General features: G+C 41.6%; 1 protein-coding gene across 1 annotated transcript; it reads right to left on the bottom strand.

Moving 5' to 3' along the window:
- Positions 1-10791: 10791 nt before the first annotated feature.
- LOC124113071 (annexin B9-like) lies at positions 10792-23474 on the bottom strand. Its single transcript, XM_046473318.2, has 9 exons — positions 23297-23474; positions 18255-18330; positions 17983-18077; positions 17159-17272; positions 16705-16795; positions 15934-16082; positions 14863-15040; positions 13660-13772; positions 10792-12975 (listed from the first exon to the last, which is right to left on the bottom strand). The coding sequence occupies exons 1-9, from the start codon at positions 23300-23302 to the stop codon at positions 12847-12849; spliced, it is 951 nt and encodes a 316-aa protein (XP_046329274.1). The 5' UTR covers positions 23303-23474; the 3' UTR covers positions 10792-12846.
- Positions 23475-24873: the final 1399 nt, after the last annotated feature.

Genomic DNA, 24873 nt, shown 5'->3' on the forward strand with positions numbered 1-24873 from the left:
GTGCTTTATTTAATGATGCAGGTTATGTCGGATTATTCGCATCTTCCCGAGGCAAGGGCGTTAACAGACTTGATACTTTTATGGACGGTTAACTCTCTTGCCTCGGGAAGATGGGGTAATCGAGGGAGTTGCTCCCTGAAAGTGGGTCATTCTTTGCTCCCATGGTCAGTGCAGCTGAAACACGGAAACAGAGACACAGCCAGTTGTGATGGTAGGGACCCACCTGCACATCTTTTAAAATCAGAAGAAAATATAATCCAGCTTAATACTTTAATCACAAAACTGGAAACGACACATGAGTATCAACGTGATATTGAAAGGGTGTGTGAAGAATTTGTAAATAGTGTCGAATGTGAAATGCACATTAAACTGTCCTCAAGACGTGTGCTACCGTCTGGAGCAAGAACAAATATGAAGAGAAGTGTAAGCAGCCATGGTGGAATGACAGGTTGGGTGCTAAATGGGCAGTGGGGAAAGTGGGAGTGGGGAACGAAAGGTAAAATGACATGTGCGGGGAGATGGATCAGTGAGCAGAGACAGAGAAGGAAGTGTCAGGGAGATAGACACAGGATTTCAAATTGGTAATATCCCAAGTGATAGCCTCGGTGAAGAGTATGGAAAGGTTGGTTGATTTGTTGTTTAACGCCCCACTCAGCAGTATTCCAGCTATATGACGGCGATCTGTAAATAATCGAGTCTCGACCAGACAATCCAGTGATTAATATCATGAGCATCGATCCACGCAATTTGGGATCGATGACATGCATCAATCAAGTCAGCGAGCCCGACCACCCGATCCCGTTAGTCGCCTCTTACGGGTATGGAAAGGAGGCGGACATGAATGACGCCACGACACCACAACTGAGAGATGAGATCACTTTAGCTGAAGTAAGACTAGCTATGAAACAAGCCAAGAGTGACAAGAGTGAAAAATGACGTCCTGAGCGATAATCAGAATGAATGCAGGCGTGAAAAGATCAAGGGTGGATCACATCGGCTCACTTACAAGTATCATGGAACCTCAGACAACCTGGAGTACATGGGTAACTGCAAATGGCCATCAAGTCCCTTATAATGATGTGTCCAACAGAGTATCCACGTCAACAATGTTCGCACATCATGGCTCAACGTTAATCAAGGAGTAAACAGGACTCTTTGTAGTCACTGCTATTGTCCAACTTGTTCCTCAATGACCTGATAATGATGATAAGTGCCATGGGGCGAGAGGATGGTGTGGACGGCGAATCTGGTAATATTTTAGCTGACGCAGACGGCATAGTTCCACTGGCGCGACTGGAGAGGACCTCAATCTACTTTGGGATATTGTCAACACATGGTGCCACAAGAACAATATGAATATAAACTGTGATGAAACGAAAAGTATACATTTCAGAACACCATCAAAACCAAGAACCTACTTTAAGTTCAAATGTGGAGCGGACATCATAGGACCAGCGGACAGCTGTACCTACCTCGGAATTCTCCTGACCCAGCACTTGAATGATCAAACCCTGGTCAAAATAGTCCGCAAATAGATCATTGGGACTTCCAATTACTAAGGTTATATCATTAAGTTTGGACAAAGGGATATTGTCATTATAGGTTGGATATTCACGCAGAGCCCAATATTTTTCTGCTAACCTAATATGACACCTTATACGTCAACTAAAGACTTAATGAAAACTTAACACTTAACCAAAGTCGTTAAGGGTCAAAGGGAGACTACTCTTCAAACCTCAGAGGCCAAACCTTGTTGATAATTTTAACTTTATATCATCTTTATTAAAGTCAGGAACGTGATCCAAAAAAACATTAGTCCTTGCACATCAAAATAAATTATATCAAAACACCAAAAAGTGTCGAATAACGAATTTGTGTACCAGATTTTTCATGCGAAATATGTGAGGTGGGTGTTGGAAAATCCACAATGGCTGTTACTGACGGTATACGGTCTCATATTAGGTCAGTAACAACCATCTTGGATTTTTACTGACGGTATACGGGCTCATGTGGGGTCAGTAGTTCTGCTCTCTGATTGGTCAGTCTCACTTTGACGCACATTAGATATTTATGTATGTATGTTAATCTCGTATTTCTGTAAGTGTATGCTATGTTTCCGAACAGATCGTTCTGTTTCGTTTCTGGGTGTGAAAACAGTTCGCGCGCACACGTTACTTTGCGATACAGATCTAAAAGCATTATTTTCAGTTGGGCTTCAGATATGGGACAGGCAGCGTCGTTTGACACTCCTGTCAGTTTGTAATAGTGATCGTTATAGAAAGTTGGGAATTCACAAAGTTTTGTGAAAGTGAATTAAAATACAATAGCATTTGTTGTTAAGAATTGTTGCTTAAACCAAAACAAAAGTTTTTAAATGATTTACATGAAATGTTCTTTGCCTTTTTGCACTGGTACTGTTTCTAATAACTAAAGTGGCATGCCTCTCATGGTACGTATATGGTACGATGGTGTGATCGGTGTGCGGATAGGGAACCGACATATATTGGACGTCAACTTATTCCTGCGTTAACGCGGTATCATAGAGATTGTCTTGGGGTAGCATATCTGGCATTAGATGGTAAGGGATGGACACACCCAATAATCTCAGCACTGGACACAATTGACTAACATGAATAAGCGAAGATTAAACAAGAGAATATTCATATTGGCAGATAAGGAAGCTACATTAGAAAAAGAAAAAATGGAAAGCAAGAAACCAATGTGTGACCAATCAAAATCAACATTATATTAATATCAAAAGGCCAGCTTATAACACTTCAACTGTAAAACCTAGGTCTTACCATTCAAAAAGTAAAACCTCTGAGCAGGTCTCACTTGAAAGCAGTATCTCTCACAAGGAAGACACCTACAATACAATAGGCAAAAGTGGCAGAAGGTTTATAAAAGGGAAGGAGGGTCGACTGATCTCCTCCCCACTTGGAATTAGAAACAAGTTTTAATAAATCCAGTTTCTAAAGACATTTAGATTTCAGATATTAAATATGTGTAAAAAAATATGATGGTAATAAAATCATCCCCAAGAATCTGACTTCCTTTACAACTGTAATTGCAGTGCTCGCTAGATGTAATTCTGGGCCACTATGTGGTTTACATGACAGCAATTGGTTATTGATTCAGAAAATGTAAAACTATTGTATTGTGACCAATCATTGATTTTATGGGGAAAAGCTGCAACTGTCTCTCAGTCGTGTGCACATTTTTACCTCGACATGATACATTAAAATTTAAAACCATACACAAATAATGACCATCAACAGAGTCATTCAAAAGTTTAGATAGACTATTAATTTTGATATAAAGAACGTTTCCATATTGAGTTTCCTTGATCGTCCAAAAACCGTACACAGTGGATCCCACAGTACCTTGAAACGCCTATCAGTGAACAAATGTGGCATAAAATGAGGCAAACGGCCCGTAAATCCCATATCATTAACGCCGTCGAATGATTCATTGACAGAAAATGTGGAAATTCCAACAGCTGACCAACAGCAATCTTGTTCTTGTAACTTTTCATATTCAAAAGAAATCTCGATTGTACGATTCCGACTATATCATGATACCAGGTGTTCGCGAAAAGGTGAGCGTATCCTGACCCACTGGCGGCACCCCGGCAAAAACACATGCAAAGGCACGCCAATTGTTCACCTGAAAACACCACGGAAACATATTGTACAAGTCATAATAGGGAATTGCATCGGACATAATTTTTGTCACTGATGCGTCAAATGTGTAAATGTCCTCCACATGTCTACTATAAAACGTTCTGAAAGCTTTCAGAGGCCTTGAATGTTGTAACCTTGATCAGGCAACTTCTGAGCAAGAGTCGTATGACGATCTCTGAAATCCTGGTAGAAAGAACATGCTCAATTGTATTTCAAATGTTGTGAAAAGGTTAGAGCTGCAGGAATATTGCTTGACATGAAAGGAAAGTCATCCCTCTTGTCATACAGTCTTGTAGGGGAGTGTTTTGTCACTCTGAATCTTTATGCATGGATCTAAATATGAAACAGATGAGGCGGTCTCACTGGTCTCCTATATTTCTGGTTCAGGTGGGTAAATCAGTGGAAGGGAATTGGCAGTTTGATGGTTATTGAACGATATCAGATCATCGATAAACCTGAATCTTAAGTTAAACGTCTTGGCCATGTTACCTTGTTTTGACTTTGTCAATCCAAGCAGAAATTCCGATTCATATGCACTAAGAAACAGATCCGCAAGAAGAGGAGCACAATTGGTGCCCATGGGGATGCCTACTTCATGCTTAAATGTCTTACCCCCATTTTCTACATAGATATTATCAATGAGGAAGTCCAGCTTTTCTCAGTAAACAACGTTACAGATAATATGCTGCCTTGTGGGACAACCTGATCTTGATTGTGAAAGAACCCAGACACGGCGGAGGCCACACATACCTGGACATTCCTACCTGTTAAGAACTGTAACATTAAATTATCAAAATGACCCATGAAACCCATATCATTAACACTGTGGAACGATTCACTGACAGATAATGCGGATATTCCAACAGATGACCAACAACAATCTGGTTCTTTAGTCCAGACTTAGAAAATGGTGATTATCTCCTGTGTATGCAGCCCGTCAGTAAGGATACAGGATACTGTAGACCAGTTTTCATTGCCAAATAAATATGTCACTTCCTGTTGTGTTTATAACTCCAAGTGTCCACTCAGTGAGGAATCCCTCTCCTGGGTTAGAATAGATGTAAGATTGGTTTGAGGAGACACACATAAAATAACACACAACATACAAGAAACGCATTTTGGTTTGAAGAAGTTGAAGCAGTTACAGTTGTATCTTGTAACGTAAAATGACTACCAATTTTCTACCGAATATATTGAGAATGTTTTACATATAATATGAATATCAATGATAACGCTAATACTCTTCCAGTTTGGACATTAGCAAGATCCTCATTTTGGTTTGAAAATGTTGAAGAAGTTATCTTGTAAGTAAAACGACTACTGTGTTTCTACTGCGTCAATTGCTCCTATACAGACCATACAGTAGCAGTATCACACAGAGCAATACTTACAGGATCATTAAAATTTACAACTTCATGACTAATTTAAAAGACAGTAATTAATAAAGGATGAAATAGCAATAGATAACAAGAAATAAACCCGTGCAGATCCGGGGTAGAATAGGTCTTCAGCAACCCATGCTTGCCGTCAAAGGTGACTATACTTGTCGTAAAAGGCGACGAACGGGATCAGGTGGTCAGGGTCGCTGACTTGGTTGATGCATATCATCGGTCCCAATTGCGTGGATCGATGCTCATGATATCAATCAGTGGATTGGCTGGTCCAGACTCGATTATTTACAGACCGCTGTCATATAGCTGGAATATTGCTGAGTGGGGCGTTAAACCACAAACAAACAAACAACGAGAAATATTAGGACATTTAGTTTTCAGGGTGAGCCTGAATTTTTAAAAAGAAAACCACCTTGCGACAATCTATTTTTGTGGCAGGCAATTTCTTTTGTTTTTATTTGCGAACATTACCTGACTTAATTTATATTCCAATCTACATTCACCAGATTCTAACAGTTTTGAAAATAATATATTTTGTTTCTTTAGTCATTTTGTTAAGATATGTTTGTTTGTTTTTTGCCAGAAAATAACAATATTGATATTGCCATATGTACATATTATGTAGTTTGCAGTATCAGTTGCCGTAAACCGTTTTGCCAAAAATCTTCTTAAGTCAATTGATTTTCATATATTTACAGAAGGCTTCAATGTCAATCATTTTGGTCCTGATTTCCTGTAATCACTTATTATCATTCTCTTTTCATTCTTTCATGTTCACCGCTCAAAATAAAACGAAAGATCAAGATTCTTAAAAAATTCTTTTCTTTGGATTTTTGAATGGTGAAATTATTTGGGATTCTATTATTGTTATTTTGCCTTGAATGTTTGTAGTCTTATTTGCCAAGAAAAAAGGTATACCTGCTTTGTTCCCATTTTAAAAAAATAAGAGTTATCATATGATGATTTGCATTAAAGTAATTCCAAGAATCATAAACGGCTCTTTTTATCAGTAAAGTGATATATGGGGGACACATTTTTTCATTTGAGTTCTTTTTTTTTAGCCAATCCAATAGCCACACTTTTGTTGCAAATGACTTTAATACCTGAGGCAATAGCAACATTCCTTAAAGTACAATGTATCAATTCTGAAAGATCTTCTGATCCCTCTTGTGTACAATTATCTGCATATTAAAATATAAAGTATTCTATTCCCTTGATATCCATACCTTTATGTATTTTGTTCTTTTAATGGAAATGGAAAGCACCTTTGCACATATGATACAAGTATGCGGTGACAGTGCATCACCTTGTCTGCAGCCTCGATCCAGCTTCAAATAATTTGAAATATGGCCTGTATTTATTGTTGAACTGCATACTATGGAAGTGTTGTTGCCATATTCTAAAAAAAATATAATCTATGTAGACAATACATTCATCTACGTAGGTTAGGCTAGGTTAACCTGTTGTTTAACGCCGCACTCAGCAATATTCCAGCTACATGACGGCGATCTGTAAATAATCGAGTCTGGACCAGACAATCCAGTGATTGACATCATGAGCATCGATCCACGCAATTGAAATACGATGACATGCATCAACCAAGTTAGCGAGTCTGGCCACCCGATCCCGTTGGTCGCCACTTACAACAAGCATAGTCGCCATTTATGCATGGTAAGCATGGGTTGTAGATGATACTTACACCTACGTAGATGATACTTTCATCTACGTCGATGATACTTACTTCTACGGAGATGATACTGGTATCTACATAGACGATACATCAACGTAGATGATACTTTCACCTAGAATGTGTCACCAATACGCTTTCATAGCACTGCAGTTATTTGTCTCTAGGGTTTATGATAATTCTGGGGTTTTGTATATTCCCCCTCAACACTACCAAAGGCTTTCTCAAACCCAGTAACAAGTCGGTTTGGGATTCGATGTATTTCACATGCAGTAATTCATAATGTCACATAATAGTCGTGTATTTTCTACGATAAAGCGATTTTTAAGGAAACCAGTTTAGCAATGAGGTTAATCCAGCTGGCTTATTTCCACCAGTAATTCATCACGTTAATGGTGAACATCATAACAGATCTTTACAGTCGTGATGAGCAGTGCCACGGGCAGTAAAGAGAAGGCCAAGTTCAGCCATACCCAAGTTTGGGGTGGAGAGAAAGTCATACTGTACTGTAACTTGGAGGCTATTTCAAGCCAACTGATACGTAGGTACAACTTAAAAATATCTAAAACGCTGTTATTTAATGAGTTATTTGAGAACTAATTTCGTTTTGTAGTTGATTGTTTCATTTATATGACCTCTCACGCCGACAATGGATGATGTCAAGACTTCCAAGAAATGAATTGGTTGAGTATATATTCAACAGGTTGCGATGATATATATGTAGGGGAGGGTGTTTGTGTCATTTTATGAATTCTTTTAATAGACTATGTATATTGTAACCATTACTTTGAACTAGTCAATCATATAAGTAATTAAACTTGAACTTGAGAGATAACTGTCACATTTGTCTCTACCTGTGACCCCTCCGAAGACAGCTGGTCTATTTACCCCTGTGTAACTAGGAGTTCCAAAGAGAGTGACAAGCGACCTTGTCGTCATAGCAACATGGTGATAAACCTACTGTGCATTGAAATTTGCGCTCGGTTCCAAATTGAAATGAGAGGTGTCTAATCTACCGTTAGACCACCTCAAATTTCAGTACACAGTAGACTTATCTCCTACATATTCATTACCACTTTCATAAGTATCATGACCCGTGCACTAAGTCTATGTGTGCTACCATGAGAAAAATGACTCACTGCATAGGTATTTTGCATTTTGTAAATTACGTTGCGTTTCTTGTAAGAAAATAATTGAAGCTCTTACGAACAAATGAGGTGAGGTGAAATGGAGCTTAACGTCGCGTCCAAGATTATTGCACCGATATAGCGACGTGCTTGCACGTGTGTGTGGCTGCTTGTACAAGTCCGGACTAGTCTCGATTTTATAGTGGTAGCCCACAGAGATACCACAGATTAACACGAATACCCAACTCAGACATAGATTTCTGTATCCGGGCCAACCAGTTCTTGTGTCAGCCCCTTAATTACGAGCGCAAGGCAGAGTAACAACAAGAACCATATTTAAGGTCGCGGCCGGGAATCGAACCCGGACCTCCAGCGCTCCCACTAGACCCCGGAGGCGATCACGAACAAATTAACTATATCTCTGGATATATATTATCAGCATGGAGACACCGTGCATTCACGGCGATCATGCCTAAAAAACTATAGTAATCATATGTCAGATGTAGGTTCTCGTGGTAGTTGTTTTCATGTCTTGGCGTATAGCAGAGCTGATCGTGTACACTGTTCGTACTTGAAAAGGGTAGAAAAACGTAGACAGAATGAAAGTTAAATACAGAGAGTAAGAATTATGTTGTTGATGTTGATTGTTGTTTACGGCGCACTCAGCACTAATCCAGCCCTATGACGGCGGTCTGTAAATAATGAAGTCTGGATCAGACAATCCAGTGATAGACATCATGAACATCGGTATACGATGGGATATGGGATACGATGACATCCATCAACCAAATCAGCTAGTCCGACCACCCGATCCCGTTAGTCGTCTTTTACGACAAGCATAGTCGCCACTTACGACAAGCAAGGGTTGCTGAAGACATATTCTAACACGGATGGTCATGGATTAGTCAGAATTATTAATACATAGAATGCAGGGAATGTACAGACAGAGAAAACCTAAACTGGACCAACGACAATGTGTAACTATTGTGATGAGGTTAGTAAATAAGGCAGTGTCTGGAGTTCAATGAAACGACAGTAATACAATTAGCAACACCAATATACGCATAATAGTTTAAGGTTTTTTATTAAAAACCAGTAAAACTTTCAAAAGGTTTTATGGTAGGCATGTGGAGGAAATTTCCAAATTTGACGCATCAGTGACAAATATAATGTCTGATGCAATTCTCTGCTTCGACTTGTACCGTATGGGCCCGTGCTTTTTCAGGTGAACAATTGAACAACCGTTGCAAGTGTTTATTGTGCGTGCCTCGGGCGAGGCAGGATACGCCCACCTTTTCGCGAACACCTGATATCCTCACTATTTAATAGTGATTCTTAAGCGTATGATTATGCTACAGACGGAGTCACACAATGAACAATGAGATTTCTTATGATTATGGAAACGGCTTTTGTCACTTGGATATGTATGAAGCAAGAGGGTACACTTCAAAGTGACCGCGAAACAGTGGTGGTGCAGAGTTGACTACCCATCGAAGCATCCATAAAATATCACGCCAATCAATTTATTTCAGTACATTTAGGTCTCATCCCTGGGTGCCGTTGTAGAGAGCAACCTTAGCGCTACGACTGTCGTAAGTCTGTGTTAACGTATTGGAGTTACGATCACCTTAGCGCTACGACAGTCGTAAGTCTGTGTTAACGTATGGGAGTTACGATCACCTTAGCGCTACGACTGTCGTAAGTCTGTGTTAACGTATGGGAGTTACGATCACCTTAGCGCTACGACTGTCGTAAGTCTGTGTTAACGTATGGGAGTTACGATCACCTTAGCGCTACGACTGTCGTAAGTCTGTGTTAACGTATGGGAGTTACGATCACCTTAGCGCTAAGATCGCTTTGTACAAAGGCACCCTGACCTTTATAACATTGGATTTGGCTTCAAAGCAAACGTGACGTCACCATAGTCCTCACCACTTGATCATTTTACGAAGATGGGTGCATGTGTGCTTATTCTTATACAGGGAAAACAAGCCATTCCGGCAATAAGGAATACTACTTATAGTAATGACATAAATTGCAAAGTGCACTTTTCAAGAAATATCTATTTTGCTGGCGATAAACATCCTCCATCCGACTGAGGATCGGCAGTCACGTGACTGCGAGCGACTGTAACTTGCAGCGAGTGCAGCGTACGTACATGACCAGCACGAACTGGAAGAAACGTGCATATGTACTATTTAACGCGCTATTGGCCAAGTTCACTGTTAAATATGACCGCTCTCTTATCAACTGTTGTTTTACACGGATTTGAGAGGGATGAAAAGATGTGGTTAAGTCTGGGCAAATTAGCAATTAATCAATTGTCTGTCATGCCTTTTAGCACATTATGAATACACTCATACGTTAATTGAGATATCTAACTATCCGAAAATTGGTCAAATGTTCCCCATGACCTTGTAATATAAGGCCAAGTTCCCCGTTATTAACTGTTGTCTTCAAACACGAAAAGAAAGTTGGTACCATTTGTTAACCAAATCCACGCAGAAGTTCTCAAGATATCTTCAACAGGTTGGTTGGTTGTTTAACGCCGCACTCAGCAATATTCCAGCTATATGACGGCGGTCTGTAAATAATCGAGTCTGGACCAGACAATCCAGTCATTAATATCATGAGCATCGATCCACGCAATTGGGATTGATGACATGCATCAACAAAGTCAGCGAGCCTGACCACCCGATCCCGTTAGTCGCCTTTTACGACAAGCATAGTCACCTTTTACGGCAAGCATGGGTTACTGAAGACCTATTCTACCCCGGAATCTTCACGGGTTCTTCAACAGGACGTATTAGCGGAGGTTCCCCTAAAAAGGGGTAGACTAATACCCTGCGCATGCGCGCTCTCACAATAGGTCTAAAAGAAAAAGCAATAACAGAACGCGTTGGGATGTTAAAAAGATTTAATATTCTAAACAATTGTGTATTTTTTTATTGAAACGCATTTGCTGTTGCGATACAGTAAGGTAACCCTTTATTCATGACAAACTGAATACTGTTTTGGGATACAACTTGAGCCGGATACCTTGCATCCTGAGTGAAAACAGTAACAAGGTGAGACTTCCTTAAAAAAGAAGTGAATCGGTACAGATTAGTCTGACCGGTACGACAGGTAGGGTTCCGACAGACCGGGGATATGATCAGGACAACCTTGGGATCGAACCAACTGCCATCGATTCCTAGCACGACCAATGAACGCCTCTTTGCACAGCAAATTGTGGAACCTCAGTCCATTGCACTTTGAATGATGACGATTAGCAGTAATTGTCTTCGCACGAACATTCCAGCGATGGGATAGCCTTGTGGTTAAAGCGTTCGCTAGTCTCGCTGAAGACCCAAATCGGAGCAATGTGTGAAGCCCATTTCTGGTGTCCCCCGCCGCGATATTGCTGGAATATTGCTAAAGGCGGCGTAAAATCATACTCACTCACTCAAATGCCAATCTAGTCTAGATATTCTATATATTCAGGCTATAAGACTGGACGCTGGGTATGCAACAATGCACATGTATCTTGTGGTGCAGTGTTTCTCCTTTTAAGATCACATTCAAAGTTCCTATAAACACCATTACAAATTGTCATTTTTTCTTGAACAAAACACAACAACTTTGTTTAATTTTGTTGTTCTCAAACAACACAGAAAACAGAACTGCTGACGTAGCGAAAATGCATACCCAGTGGATGGATGTTCGACAGTAAAAATGAACATGTTTGGGCTACGAAATTAACGGCTAGTGATAGTACTAACACCTGTACCCCACACCATGTCGTTACACACAAGTAATCCTTGAGAGAGATAACAGGGATCCTTCATGGCACAACAGATTACATATATAATCAGGTGTCCGGGTCTTAGGGACTGGTCATACAATACAGGTGTGATTGGTTTCAGGACTGTATCACATTTTGCTCCTCAAAAACGACCAGACCGTCAACAAATAAAACTGTCATTATTTACTCATAGTTGTGATAGATTGTGGCCAACTTGCTCTTCCGATGTGTTGTATTTCATTTCAACCCAGTATAATAAATGACAAGTCCCTTATTCTCTTTATGAATATACATTCACCAATGAAAAAGGCGAGCGTTTATTTGAACAATAACAATATTGGCGTGTAAGCTATATTAGATGTGAAACCAGCAACGATCCATGACGTCCTGGTACAGGTAAGCATCAGAATACCTGCACTGTACCCACCCCAGCACCAGTGTCCATACACGCTCACAAAAACACAGCGCTGTTGTACTAATTCTTCAGAAAATGGCTAGAAATGTTGGAAAATACAAGAATATTCAAACATATGACCTGATTAAAACATGATTGCAACAGCATTAGCACATCCAACTGGAAGCTGGTGTCCCAAATTGTGAGTCTTAACAACAAAATAGAGCATGTGACTACTTCATACAACTGTAGTGAATCTACACAAATACAAATGAATTGAAAATCAATTGGCTAGTTCTAACGACTTGGCACTCCAAATTTAGTAAAAGCATTTATACTTTATTCACTTTCAAAATATTAGCCTTTATCCCGGGCTGCCCAGGGCCCACTTGAACAAAGCGATCGTAGCGCTAAGGTGATCGTAACTCCCATACTTTAACACAGGCTTACGATAGTCTCAGCGCTAAGGTCGCTTTGTGCAAGTGGACCCAGATCACGAAAACACCACTCGATGTACTCGTTACCATGACGACTGTAAAAGATAGATGACCTTTGGCTATCAGTAGTCTCCTGAATACAAGACCATGGATCCATGGCTGGTCACCATTGCGATGTTCACTACCCATCAGGTCGGAACAATCAGTCCAAGTGGATGTAGAGATGTGGATTACTATGTGATATCCAAAGCCTATGAAACAGATATCCAAAGCCTATGAAACAGTCACTGTTGCGAGAAGAAGAAAAAGAACGTGTTGTATGCTGACGGTATTGCACAGCACGTTAATACTGAGGATCAATGAGGTTTAAAAGCATCTTCTTGTAGTCTCCTCCGCACTCACTGGCAACAGCCTCGGACAGGGTCGTCTCGTACATGTTCTGGTAGGCCTCCTTCACCTCCTCCAGGTCCACCTGCGGCAGACACAAGGACACCATGTCAAAGGATTTACTGCAGTTGTGTTGTGGGTGCGCGAGCTGGAGGTGCAGCAGTCAGCAGCAATAGTCTAGCCATATCACATAAATGATCGAGTCTGAACCAGGATGCCTGACACCAGCAATAAGCCCCGCCTACAGTTATCTCCATGTAACCTTGTGTTATGAGTAATATTCATAGTTTGAGCTATGAATCGACAGCAGCTGTCGTAAGTTCATATTCAGGTCCGTCTGTTGCTTAACAACCCTGTATTATTCCAGCTATGTCACGACGGCCTGTAAATAATCAAGTGTGGATGAGACGAACCAGTGACTGATATTCTGAGCGAGGACCCGGTTACGATGTCGGGCGCCATGACACGCAATCAACCTATTACCGAGTCTGATTAAGTCGCGTCTTTCGGCAAGCAAAGAGATCTAGAACATATTCTAATTAGAACTCTGAAAGGGGTTTGTGTTCAGGTATTAGAACAAACTCATATTGCCCTGTCCAACGTGCCAACTCCGTTACTCTACCCACGCCCCCATGAAGACATTCCGTGTGTTAGTCTGATAGCTGGATAAGTATGTTCCGGGAGTTAAGTATGTTCCATGTATAACTGACGATGAGACCCGTGTGTACCCTTGAACAAATAGCTATTGGGTGATGTCAGGCCCTCCTACCTCACTTCTGGAGACGATCACTCGGATCAGGTCATTATCGCTAGTCCCAAGTCCAGCCATTGCATCGTGTGCTCTACGGGCAAAGTAGGCGGGTGTGTTCTTTGCGGCTTCAACTGTGGGTACAGCAGAACAAATAGTACAAACAGAACAAATTAGAACAAGATCAACCAGTACATAGTTGAGCCTTACATCTGGTTGCTTGGTTTACGGATCTGCTGAACTTAAGACTCGTAACATCAGAGTGAGAGAGGATGGTTTTACGCCACTTTGGGCACTATTCCAGCAATATCACGGCCGGGGACACCATAATTGCGTACGTAGCATCAGAAGAAAAAGTCAGAATGACAAAACAAAAATTATACCGCCGACGATAAAGTAATCCAAAGCATTTTTGACTAAAGTTATTTTTTTATAACGATAACTCGTAATTACAGTCAAGTCAGATCTATAGCGTTTATAAGGAACAGGCCAAGATAATTTTTGCATCACCTACTGATTTAAATGGATATGATTAAAAAATCTTGTACAATTATTTTTTTGTTACACCTACCGACTATTCTTTTCAAAATCGAAAGCCGCAAACCAAAAAGAAAAGTCTGGCCTTACCGAAACGTGTATATGGTGCTATGAAGCACAGTAAATCTTCCACCAATAATTATCTCCGTGCATTAATTAATAGGACAGTTGTCGCGAGGAACAAATGTCCTTATACGAGAGCGTCACTGTACTATGGTCGTGAATATCATTAATAAGAAAGCTTTTTTTCACATGCAAACTACTTTCATTAGTTTCACTAATGTGTCAGTCGGATTTCATATGATGTTAATAAATAGAATTAATATTTCACTTAAGGCGTTTATAATGAATTTTCAATAGGGTTTCACATTTTCTAAAATAATTATTAATAAGTTTAAAAATGTCTGAAATATGGTTTTTGTAAACTGTTTTGAGTATTGTTTTATGCCGCTGTTAGCAATAGTCCACCACTATCACGACGGGAGATGTTCTACCCATGTGGGGAATCGCACAGGTATTCGGCTTCACGAGCAAACACTTCAACACCTTGGTCACCCCGCTCCTAACTTCGCCTCCAGATACGATCAGTCTCATTAGGCTCAACAAACCATAGTCAGTCATGATAGTATACAAAATACAAACTACGCCAAGCAAGCTTTCACACTGACGAGTAGTGCGTGTGTTTACCTATAGCCAGAAACCCGTTCTGAAGGTCTCCTCCACACTCGCTCCTGATGGCGTCCTCCATGGTGGAGCCGTGCAGTTCCTCATACTTCTCAATAGTTGCCCGGATCTGGGCTTGGCTCCTCAGACACAACACGGCGTTAAACTCCGCCTCCTCGGTCCCCCAGCAGCCCTCGCCCGCCTGGACAGCATAACAAGCTTGAATCAATACCTCGCCCCTCGACCTCACTGTCCCATCCGTTCATTAACTAACACGCCACTGGTCATCTGTTTATTCACTACATCCCACAATGGGCTCTACAAGTCAATATGTTATTTATTACACCCCACAATTAGCTCTACTGGTCAATCTGTTATTCACTACATCCCACAATGGGCTCAACAGGCCAATCTGTTATTTGTTACACCCCACAATTAGCTCTACTGGTCGATCTGTTTATTCAGTACACTCACAGCTTGCCCTTACAGGTCATCTGTTCATTCAGTACACCCATAGCTTGCCCTTACAGGTCATCTGTTTATTCAGTACACCCATAGCTTGCCCTTACAGGTCACCTGTTCATTCAGTACACCCACAGCTTGCCCTTACAGGTCACCTGTTTATTCAGTACGCCCACAGCTTGCCCTGACAGGACTTCTGTTTATTCAGTACACCCATAGCTTGCCCTTACAGGTCATCTGTTTATTCAGTACACCCACAGCTCGCCCGTACAGGTCATCTGTTTATTCAGTACACCCATAGCTTGCCCTGACAGGACTTCTGTTTATTCAGTACGCCCACAGCTTGCCATTTCAGGTCTTCTGTTTATTCAGTACACCAATAGCTTGCCCCTTCAGGTCTTCTGTTTATTCAGTACACCCATAGCTTGCCCTTACAGGTCATCTGTTTATTCAGTACACCCATAGCTTGCCCTTTCAGGTCTTCTGTTTATTCAGTACACCCATAGCTTGCCCTTACAGGTCTTCTGTTTATTCAGTACACCCATAGCTTGCCCTTTCAGGTCTTCTGTTTATTCAGCACACCCATAGCTTGCCCCTACTGTCACATCTCGGAGGTTCAAAATATTAGCTCACGTCATGGAACTTCTGAGCATCTTCAGTCGCCTTTTCGTCGTCGACGTCCTCACCCTCCTCCCTGCCCCCAGCACACAGCGACACAAACATCCTCTGGAAGTAGCCGCTCGTGTCGCCGGTCAGGTCGTCCTCCAGCTCACTCTCAAACTCTGAAGTAATGGAGACACATGGCTTGCTTTACGTCTGTGGCAACTACAAAGGTGTTTCCCAAATTTGTTCCAATTCCCCAAAACGCTCACAACAGAAACGTGCATCATAAGCCACTTGAACTAAAATCTAAACCACAACTTTGAAACAGGAAGTCGCATGCTTCTCCGCACGTACTTTTAGTAAACATGACACATCCCGTTTTAGAAGTAACACGCCCTATGCAGTTTCACTTTAAAACTGTAAGGCCAGTGTCTCTAGTAACTGAGGAAGTCGTATGCGCTTCAGATGTAATGACACAACACTTCCGGCTTTAGAAAACACATACCAAATACAGTACACCTTTGAGACAGAAAGTGTCACGTGCAAGTTCCTCTTTCTTCACATCATATTTTGTCAGGACTTCAAACATGTCCAGCGAAGAATATTTGTAAGACCTGGGGCAATTTTTTTTTCTGTATTACCCTAAAAAATCGTATGGGAGACCCCTTAGTACACCGATGTACCGAATTGTAAGTACATCTCGAACAGTTGCATTAGACGAGGGATGACCCCTGTGGTAAACCCTCCATGTTCGAGGGAGTTCACTACAAAGTCCCGTTTACATGTGCAATGTAGATGTACCTTCTTTATAAATCTCTTTTATTTGGTTTATTTCGTCATTGCTTCTTGTGCACATGATTTCTACGATCGTTGTTTCATCCGTCCCTGCACCCTGAAGTCAATAAAATAATTAATTTAAATGATTACAATTAAAAATGCATGCATGCACTTGATGGTATAAAGAGAAGGACCAATCGATAAAAAAAAGCATTTATATGACTCACTCTTGAAACTGATTGGTCAAAATAACATTAAAAGTGATCGGTTCCAAAATAAAATAAGAGGTATCAAATCTAATGTTAGAGTACCTCAAATTTCCAAACAGAAGATTTATCTCCTTATTCTCCCTTCTAAATTTCATATTTAAAACGTCACTTCGTGATAAGTTCAAAATTCAATTATACATTAAAACACAAAAAATGTATCCTAATTCACGATAAAAGTACATGTTTTAAGATGATATAATAGTACTCACTGATATGGCGTAGTGTATCTGGCGAGCATCAAGCGCTCGCGGGGGCGCCATGGCTGCGACAACAACCTCCTCAAAGTCTCCGCGGAGTTCCGACTTCAGGTCGTCGATTAGATCCTGAAACATGGCGATAGGCAGTTGGTGACTTCAGGAAACAGGAAGGGGCAACCTTTACTGAGACACTATAAGCTAATGCCCCTCATACATGGCCCCGGTGACACACATTAATCAATGCCTTCAATATATACACTAATATATTTGTCGTTAGAAAAAAAATTGGTTAAAAAGAAATAGCTCAGACACAAAACATGCCCTCAGGAAAAATGGGTCAGTGGGTAGTTCAAAGAAGAAAAATATCATGAACGAAAAATGTTTGATTTGAAAAGTTACTGATGTGATTTGTTTGTTTGTTGTTTAACGCCGCACTCAGCAATATCCCAGCTATATGACGGCGGTCTGTAAATAATCGAGTCTGGACCAGACAATCCAGTGATTGACATAATGAGCATCGATCCATGCAATTGGGATCGATGATATATGCATCAACCAAGTCAGCGTGCCTGACCACCCGATCCCGTTAGTCGCCTTTTACGACAAGCGACTAACGGGGTCGGGGACTGATGTGATAAAGGTGAGAGACTTCATTAAAAATAACAGTCAATTATTTTGGCAGACATTTTTCATTTTTGCTCGGTAATGATGCTGACATACCAAGGATCAAAATCATTACTGTGAGATTCGAACCCAACTCTAAACGATTGAGGTACACGCGCCCCCTTCCCACCTAAGCCACATAAGAACACTGTAGATTTCTTTACGAACGCTACCTTTCCATACGCCTGCTTAAAGGCGGTGGCTACTTCCTGCCTCTGCTCGTTGGACAGATTGGAGACTGTCACCAGCACCTGGTCCTCATCCGTGCCTGTGTGAGGGAGGGACAAATTAACCCCAAACAAGCCACATCATAATCGAGGACGTTTACGTTTACGTTTCCGTAGCTCATAAATCGTGATTACGAAGTATAGACATTTAAAAATAAATATTGCAAAAGCAGTACAATAGTCTAAAATGAATAAGTTTCACTTGACCCGACACTTACCAAATCCCGACATGGCATTGCGGAGCGTCTCTGCAACTGCACCAGCATCGAGGTCGCTAATTCCATAAATTGTTCCCTAAAACACAATACGTTTCATTAAAGTGTTTAACTGAGTGAGACTGGGTGAATGGTGTTCAATGCGGCAGTCAGCAATATCCCAGCTACGGCGGCCTGTGTGATAATCGAGCTTTTACCATGCATGCAGGCCACATGTACTGAAAGCTGAGCCTAAGTACGATCAGTCAAGTCCCGGAGGCTGTACAACCAGTCCCCTGTGCAGCCGACTCCTATACGACAAGCATAATTATGGTACTGGGGGACCTGTCCTGACATGAATACCAATGTGGGTTCATAAATACGGCCCAAACTGTACATTTGTTCTTAAGACACTACTCTTCATCCATCCCATTGGTAACATTAGGGGTAAGGTGAAACGGGGTTTAACGTCGCGTTCAAGATGATTTCAATCATAGAGCGACGTGCCTGCTCGTGTGTGTGGCTGCTTGTATACTAGTCCGGCTTATGTCGGTTTTATAGTGCTAGACACCCATCAACCTATAACTGATTCGAAGGATGCGACTTATAGGCGGAGGCGTTTTGGAGCAGACAAAACCTAATGGTAGAAAGTGGTTGGTTGTTGGAATAGTTCATTAACAGAGTTTTAGGCATAAAGTTGAACATTTTGAAGCAGTATTAGGCACATGACAGTTAAGCATACACCAGAACTATTTCTGAGCATGTTCAACCTAATAACGCAAAGCAATATGTACAATCAAATTTGATAACTCTCGCTCTTCAAATACGACTTCCATATTTACTACTGCAGCTAGGGTTCAACAGACATAATGTCTTTCCCAAACAGATCCTCGCATCAACAACTCTCAAAATATGTTTGTAAAAGTATATCATCTACTATATATCTAGGCACTGGTATTAAATTTGCGACTGCTTACAGCGGGACAAACGACTACCCTCGTTGGAGTAACACGACTAAATCGGCAGAGTGATTCGTGAAATGCGTGCCTTGTGAAACTGACGTCTTTTTCTTTCACTATAGTCAGTAAGGGAGTTTAACGTAAAATTTAATGGCCCCTACGTCGATCGTCATTGGGTCGTCTGTTTCATTTAAGACAATGTAGCAGTGATGGGGTTATTTGTTTGTTTGTTGTTTAACGCCGCTCTCAGCAATATCCCAACTATATGACGGCGGACTACACGATCGAGACTGGACCAGACAATCCAGTGATTGACATCATGAGCATAGATCTACGCAATAGGGATACGATGACATGCATCAACCAAGTCAGCGAACCTCACCATCCGATCACGTTAGTCGCCTTTTACGACAAGCATAGTCGCCTGTTACGACAAGCATGGGTTGCTGAAGACCTATTGTAACCCTGATCTTCACGGGTCAGAGGTTGGGGGTCGCCAGGCTACAATAAAGCGTTCGCTCGTCACAACTGCCCAGGTTCGATTCGCTATACATGCGAATTTTCTATGTCCGTCGTCGTGCAATACTGAGAGTCAGAAAAAGACCTAAAAATCCACCCACTCAAGCAAATGTACCAGTGAGTTGGGGAAAACGCCGCTTTGAACATTATTCCAGTTATATCACGGTGTGTCAGCTTAATGCGGGAGGAAAGCCTGAAGTGATGCAGGACGTTACCACTTCCGTGAAACCATGCACGAGCACGGGTATGGTGCAGACATAATCGGGTCGAAGCGGGATTCGAACCTACGGTCACAGGTTTCTTGCGTGTCCAACGGACTAGGGCTGGGACGGGTAAATCGGGTACCCGGGTCGGGTGGGTACTGAGTAGGACCCGGGTACTCACAGGACTACCCGGACCCGTGGTTAGTCACGCGATATATTGTTTCATGACAAACAAAAAAATCACTATAATTATAACTACATGGTTATACGACAATTTAAAATCTCTAATGTTCGCATTTCTTCATGACTATGAACACGTTCCTTCTGACTTAAATGTTTGAACAAAGCTAAAACTTCAGTCAACTTCAGTCAACTTCAGTGTATGCATGACCACATCGTTTTTATAGTGTATCTAAAAACATTCTGCCAGGGCTACTGTCAAACTATTCCTAATCGGACATTTTATACCTATCCCTTGACACCAACAGCGGGTACCCGGGTAGGGTCGGGAAATAGGGATGTGGGTACCCGGGTAGTAAATTTGGACTCGTCCCAGCCCTACAAGGGACCCAACTCTGCACAGCTAATAGCGGCACCTTAGACGACTAGGCCACCTGTACCTCAGTGTATACGCTCATTAGCGTCGCATGCAAATCCTCACTATTGGCAAACGGAAAACATTTATCGGGAAATCCAATGTGTTAAGATAGTCTAAACACGGTACTTGAGATAACGTTGTGTCATTACATCAAACTGTATGACCGAACTCTGAACTGTGTTGTTGAAACATGCCCGCTAGCTCATCACACACCCAGCCGGTCATGTGGAGATGTGTCACTGTCGCCGCGGGGGCAGTTATATCCACCGCTCTGTGCTACGTACAACCTACATAGGTATATATATAGCGCTATGAGGTTCGGGTTCACGGAACATATATAGGTATTTCCGGTATTCGCCTCACCCTCGCGAGTTTTGTGACTTTTGCTCTTTGCCAGTAAACATCGACCTTGCTCCGAGATCAGATAGTGGCTCGTCTATCAAATGTCTAGACTTTCTCCGTCTTCTTTACATCCTTAAAACTAAGTTGCGTGTCTCGGCAGAGATGTTTCAGGCTAGATGTGTCAAGGTATAACACAATATTATCGTATTTGTTTCCATCGCAACTCTGGAAAATATTTTAATATCAAACCTCGTTATAACGCGGGTCGCCTAGCTTGTAATCTGCTCGCACTATAACAGGCGTGGCATTATAGTGAGTATGGGTTTTACATCGCTTTTAGCAAGATATCAACAATATCCCGGCGGGGAAACACAGGAAATGGGCTTCACACATTGTACCCATGTGGGGAATCGAACCCGTGCCTTCGCTGTGACCGGAAGTAAGGCTGCCCAATCCCTTCTGTGGCACTATAAAGAGGACTTCTTTTCCCGTATAGTATATCCAGAGACCATATAATTGTCTCTGAGTATATCAGAACGCTGGTGTACAAAACTAAAACAGTGATGTCATTCCCCGATAGCAAGTTTTGAACGTTTAAAATCTCGAATGGTTATGGCATTGTCACACTCAAGTCATTTCCTGCACATCACGCCTACTTGAGTGGCTTGCCAAACAGGCATGCACTGACAAATTCTACGCCCATACATGAGCTCACACCCAGCAAGCTACCACCTCCCGATACCCTCGCCTACACAAACATGATAAACGGCCAGATTGTCACGACTTGGTGACCAGCGCAAATCATACGCGGCTATGTAAGCAATGTTGTCCCCAGCTAGCCCATCCGCCTGCCAACGTCTAATCTTGTCATTTGGGCGTGGAGAGGGTTCAGCGTGTCTCAACCAGTGCCCCATGACCGTATGAGTAAGTTATGGACACGTTACTTGTTTCAGTAAGTTGACGAAGTCAGAAATACATAATGCAAGCTTGGAGATTCATTGTATGTATGGCCAAAGTTACAGCCTAGCTTGTACAATACACCATCTCATCTGTCGGCGAGGAATTCGCGCCATGTGATACCCAAGTCACAAGAAGCAAATCCAATTTCAAAATGCCAATTAAACGAATAATGTACTGTTTCGTTCGTTTTTTAATAACGTTTTTTAATAACGTCATAAAAGCAAAGTCGCACATTTGTTTGTTTGTTGTTGTTTGCAATATGCCAGCTATATGACAGGGTCTGTAAATAATCGAGTCAGGACCAGACAATCCAGTGCCTGACATGAGCATCGATCTACGCAATTGGTTTGATTGTTGTTTTAAGCCGCACTCAGCATTATTCCAGCTATATGACGGCGGTCTGTAAATAATCGAGTCTGGACCAGGCAATCCAGTGATTGATATCATGAGCTTCGACCCACGCAATTTGGATCGATCATGAATCGACCAAGACAGCGAGCCTGACCAACCGATCCCGTTGGTCGCCTCTTACCACAAGCATAGTCGTCTTTTACGACAAGCATGGGTTGCTGAAGACCTTTTCTATCCCGGATCTTCACGGGTTTTCGCGGTTGGGATACCGTGACATGCATCAACCAAGTCAGCGAGCCTGACCACCCGATCCCGTTAGTCGCCTCTTACGACAAGCATGGGTTGCTGTATGTATGTGACAAGTTGCTTATATGCTAGTACACATTGTAGGTGAGTTAATAGAGACATATCGGGAAATTACACATCCGTGACGGACAGGCCTTCACTCACGCCCAGTGTATCGGATCACTAGAATCCATCATACAGAATACCTTATAATTGCACTACCATATGCTCCAACAGGAAGACTGATCATTAGGCAGTTCACAATGTGATGCGTTCATCGACCAGAAATATAGATTTGTCTATAAACTAAACATACGCTCGCGGGACAATTAACTATCCTCTTTCATCCATGACCTTCTGCACTAAACCTACTGCGGGAATGTCAGTTCCATAGCTTCCACTGATCTCACGATGATCCTGAATAGTTAATGGTTGTGAAAATATGCTCAGGTAAGTCTGCTCATATTACACAGGAAGACATTTATGTGTAAGATCGAGTTTGATAAATACAATCGTTTGGTAATATCGTTATTTGTATAACATATATAAATATTGAATATGCTAATACACATGTAAGAAGCGGAGTGAAAATGTCAGACACATTAAATACAGCGTCAAAAAGCTCCACGTTTAACATCACCGCGAAGCTTGAATGAACACTGCACTCCCTCCAAGCTAGTATGTACACATACCTTCGAGCGACCCCGCCCACGAGAGAAAACATAGATCACTTTTTTAATCCACGGCTCGCAACTACATACCACTATCAAAACCATTGGTGTATGGGCACCCGGAATACCTCCATCAATAACCACAACGAAAATCTGTAAAATAGAGAGTTTGTCTTACCGGCATATTTAGCAGTTTAGCTTGGTATCCCTTCAAAATCCCAGGTCAGTCTGACAGGTCTGGCGTGTCACGTGACATCCGGCTAACCAATGAACGACTTCACTACGCAATCGTGCATTTCGTGGCAGACGATGCCGTGTCTTAGTGATCATCGTATCAACGGGATGCACCCGACAGAATCACGACTCGTCGATAGCGCGAGTTATCTTGTTTTCAAAACCGAGATATGTTTCGGGAAGTTTATTCAAGGCCACGCAGGTGGGCGAATGACTCACCCATGGTGATACTGTGTAGCGTTAACACCTGTGCAGAGAGATGTGGGTTTCAATTGTTAAACCGTCACGTTATGCTGCCTGCTTGCGGCATATTCATAAATTGCACAACACAGCCATTATACAATTCACCTTTATTGGATATTTACCTACAATTCGACTGAATCAATTGAATATATGGGGGATATATTGTCGAATTTGCTCTCGATGCACGATTTGTAGGCAACATGTCTAGTGCAAACAGTGTACACCTTTCCGTTACTGAATTCGAATATACTTTCAAAAACAAATAGATGCAGTGAAATTTCGGCACTCTGGACCTTATTAATTTGGACACCTACAGACAGGACGATAACAGGATCCATGATTAGTTAATCCAGAGGTTTTTTTAATCCGCACAATTGCCTTCGTGTCGTATTGAGGGGGTTTCGCTATATATGCCGTTTGATATATGTAACAGCATTTGCTACTTAAAACATGCTTACTGCATGGCATAGCGAGTTAGTGTTGGGTACTTAAATTGTTTGACAAAGGGTTTATTGCTGAACGCTGTACGTTCGTATATTGAAGTTCGATATTTACATCTTACGTCTGTGGTGTGAACGGTGTTCGTGCAATCTTATAATGTTAAACCAGGAGTTGATGCATCCAATATAAGATCTTATAGATAATACATATCGGCCATACTCTACATATGCCAACATTTGGGAACTTTGTACAAGTTAAGAGCTGTATTTTTCTACTTTTTCAAAATGTTTGAACCCCCATATTCCCACGCAGTACAAGGGATTGGTTGAATTTGTGTTGCAACAAGTTAAGCGTAATGTTATGGAGCTGTGTACATTCATGTCAGTGGCGGATCCAGCATTGTTTTAGTGGTTTTTTCAACAACAACAACAACAACAACAAAAATGGGGGGGGGGGGGGGGGGGGGGGGAGGGGGGGGGAGAGGAGTCCACCTACAAAACGATATGTAAACCATTATTACTTTTAATTTAACGACCAATTCAACATTTATGATTCAAGGTATTCACATTTTTTAACATTATTTTAAAACTTTTTAAATTTAAAAAAAAATAATGGGGGGGGGATTTCTTTTTTACATATAAAAATGGGGGTGACCACCACCAGCAACCCACCAACACCTCCTTGATCCGTCACTGCATTTGACCTGCATGTTTGAGTTTTCAAGTTTGAGCCTGGAAGGAGTGGGCGTGTTACCGGGCTCACCCATGTATGACACATGTAACATATTGATTCCAGCTACCGGCCAGCATATTTGTATCGGTAAGGAAAAACGAAGTC

This window comes from Haliotis rufescens, unplaced genomic scaffold (genome assembly GCF_023055435.1).
Source record: "Haliotis rufescens isolate VD_foot unplaced genomic scaffold, xgHalRufe1.0.p SCAF_2, whole genome shotgun sequence".
Lineage (NCBI taxonomy): Eukaryota > Metazoa > Mollusca > Gastropoda > Lepetellida > Haliotidae > Haliotis > Haliotis rufescens.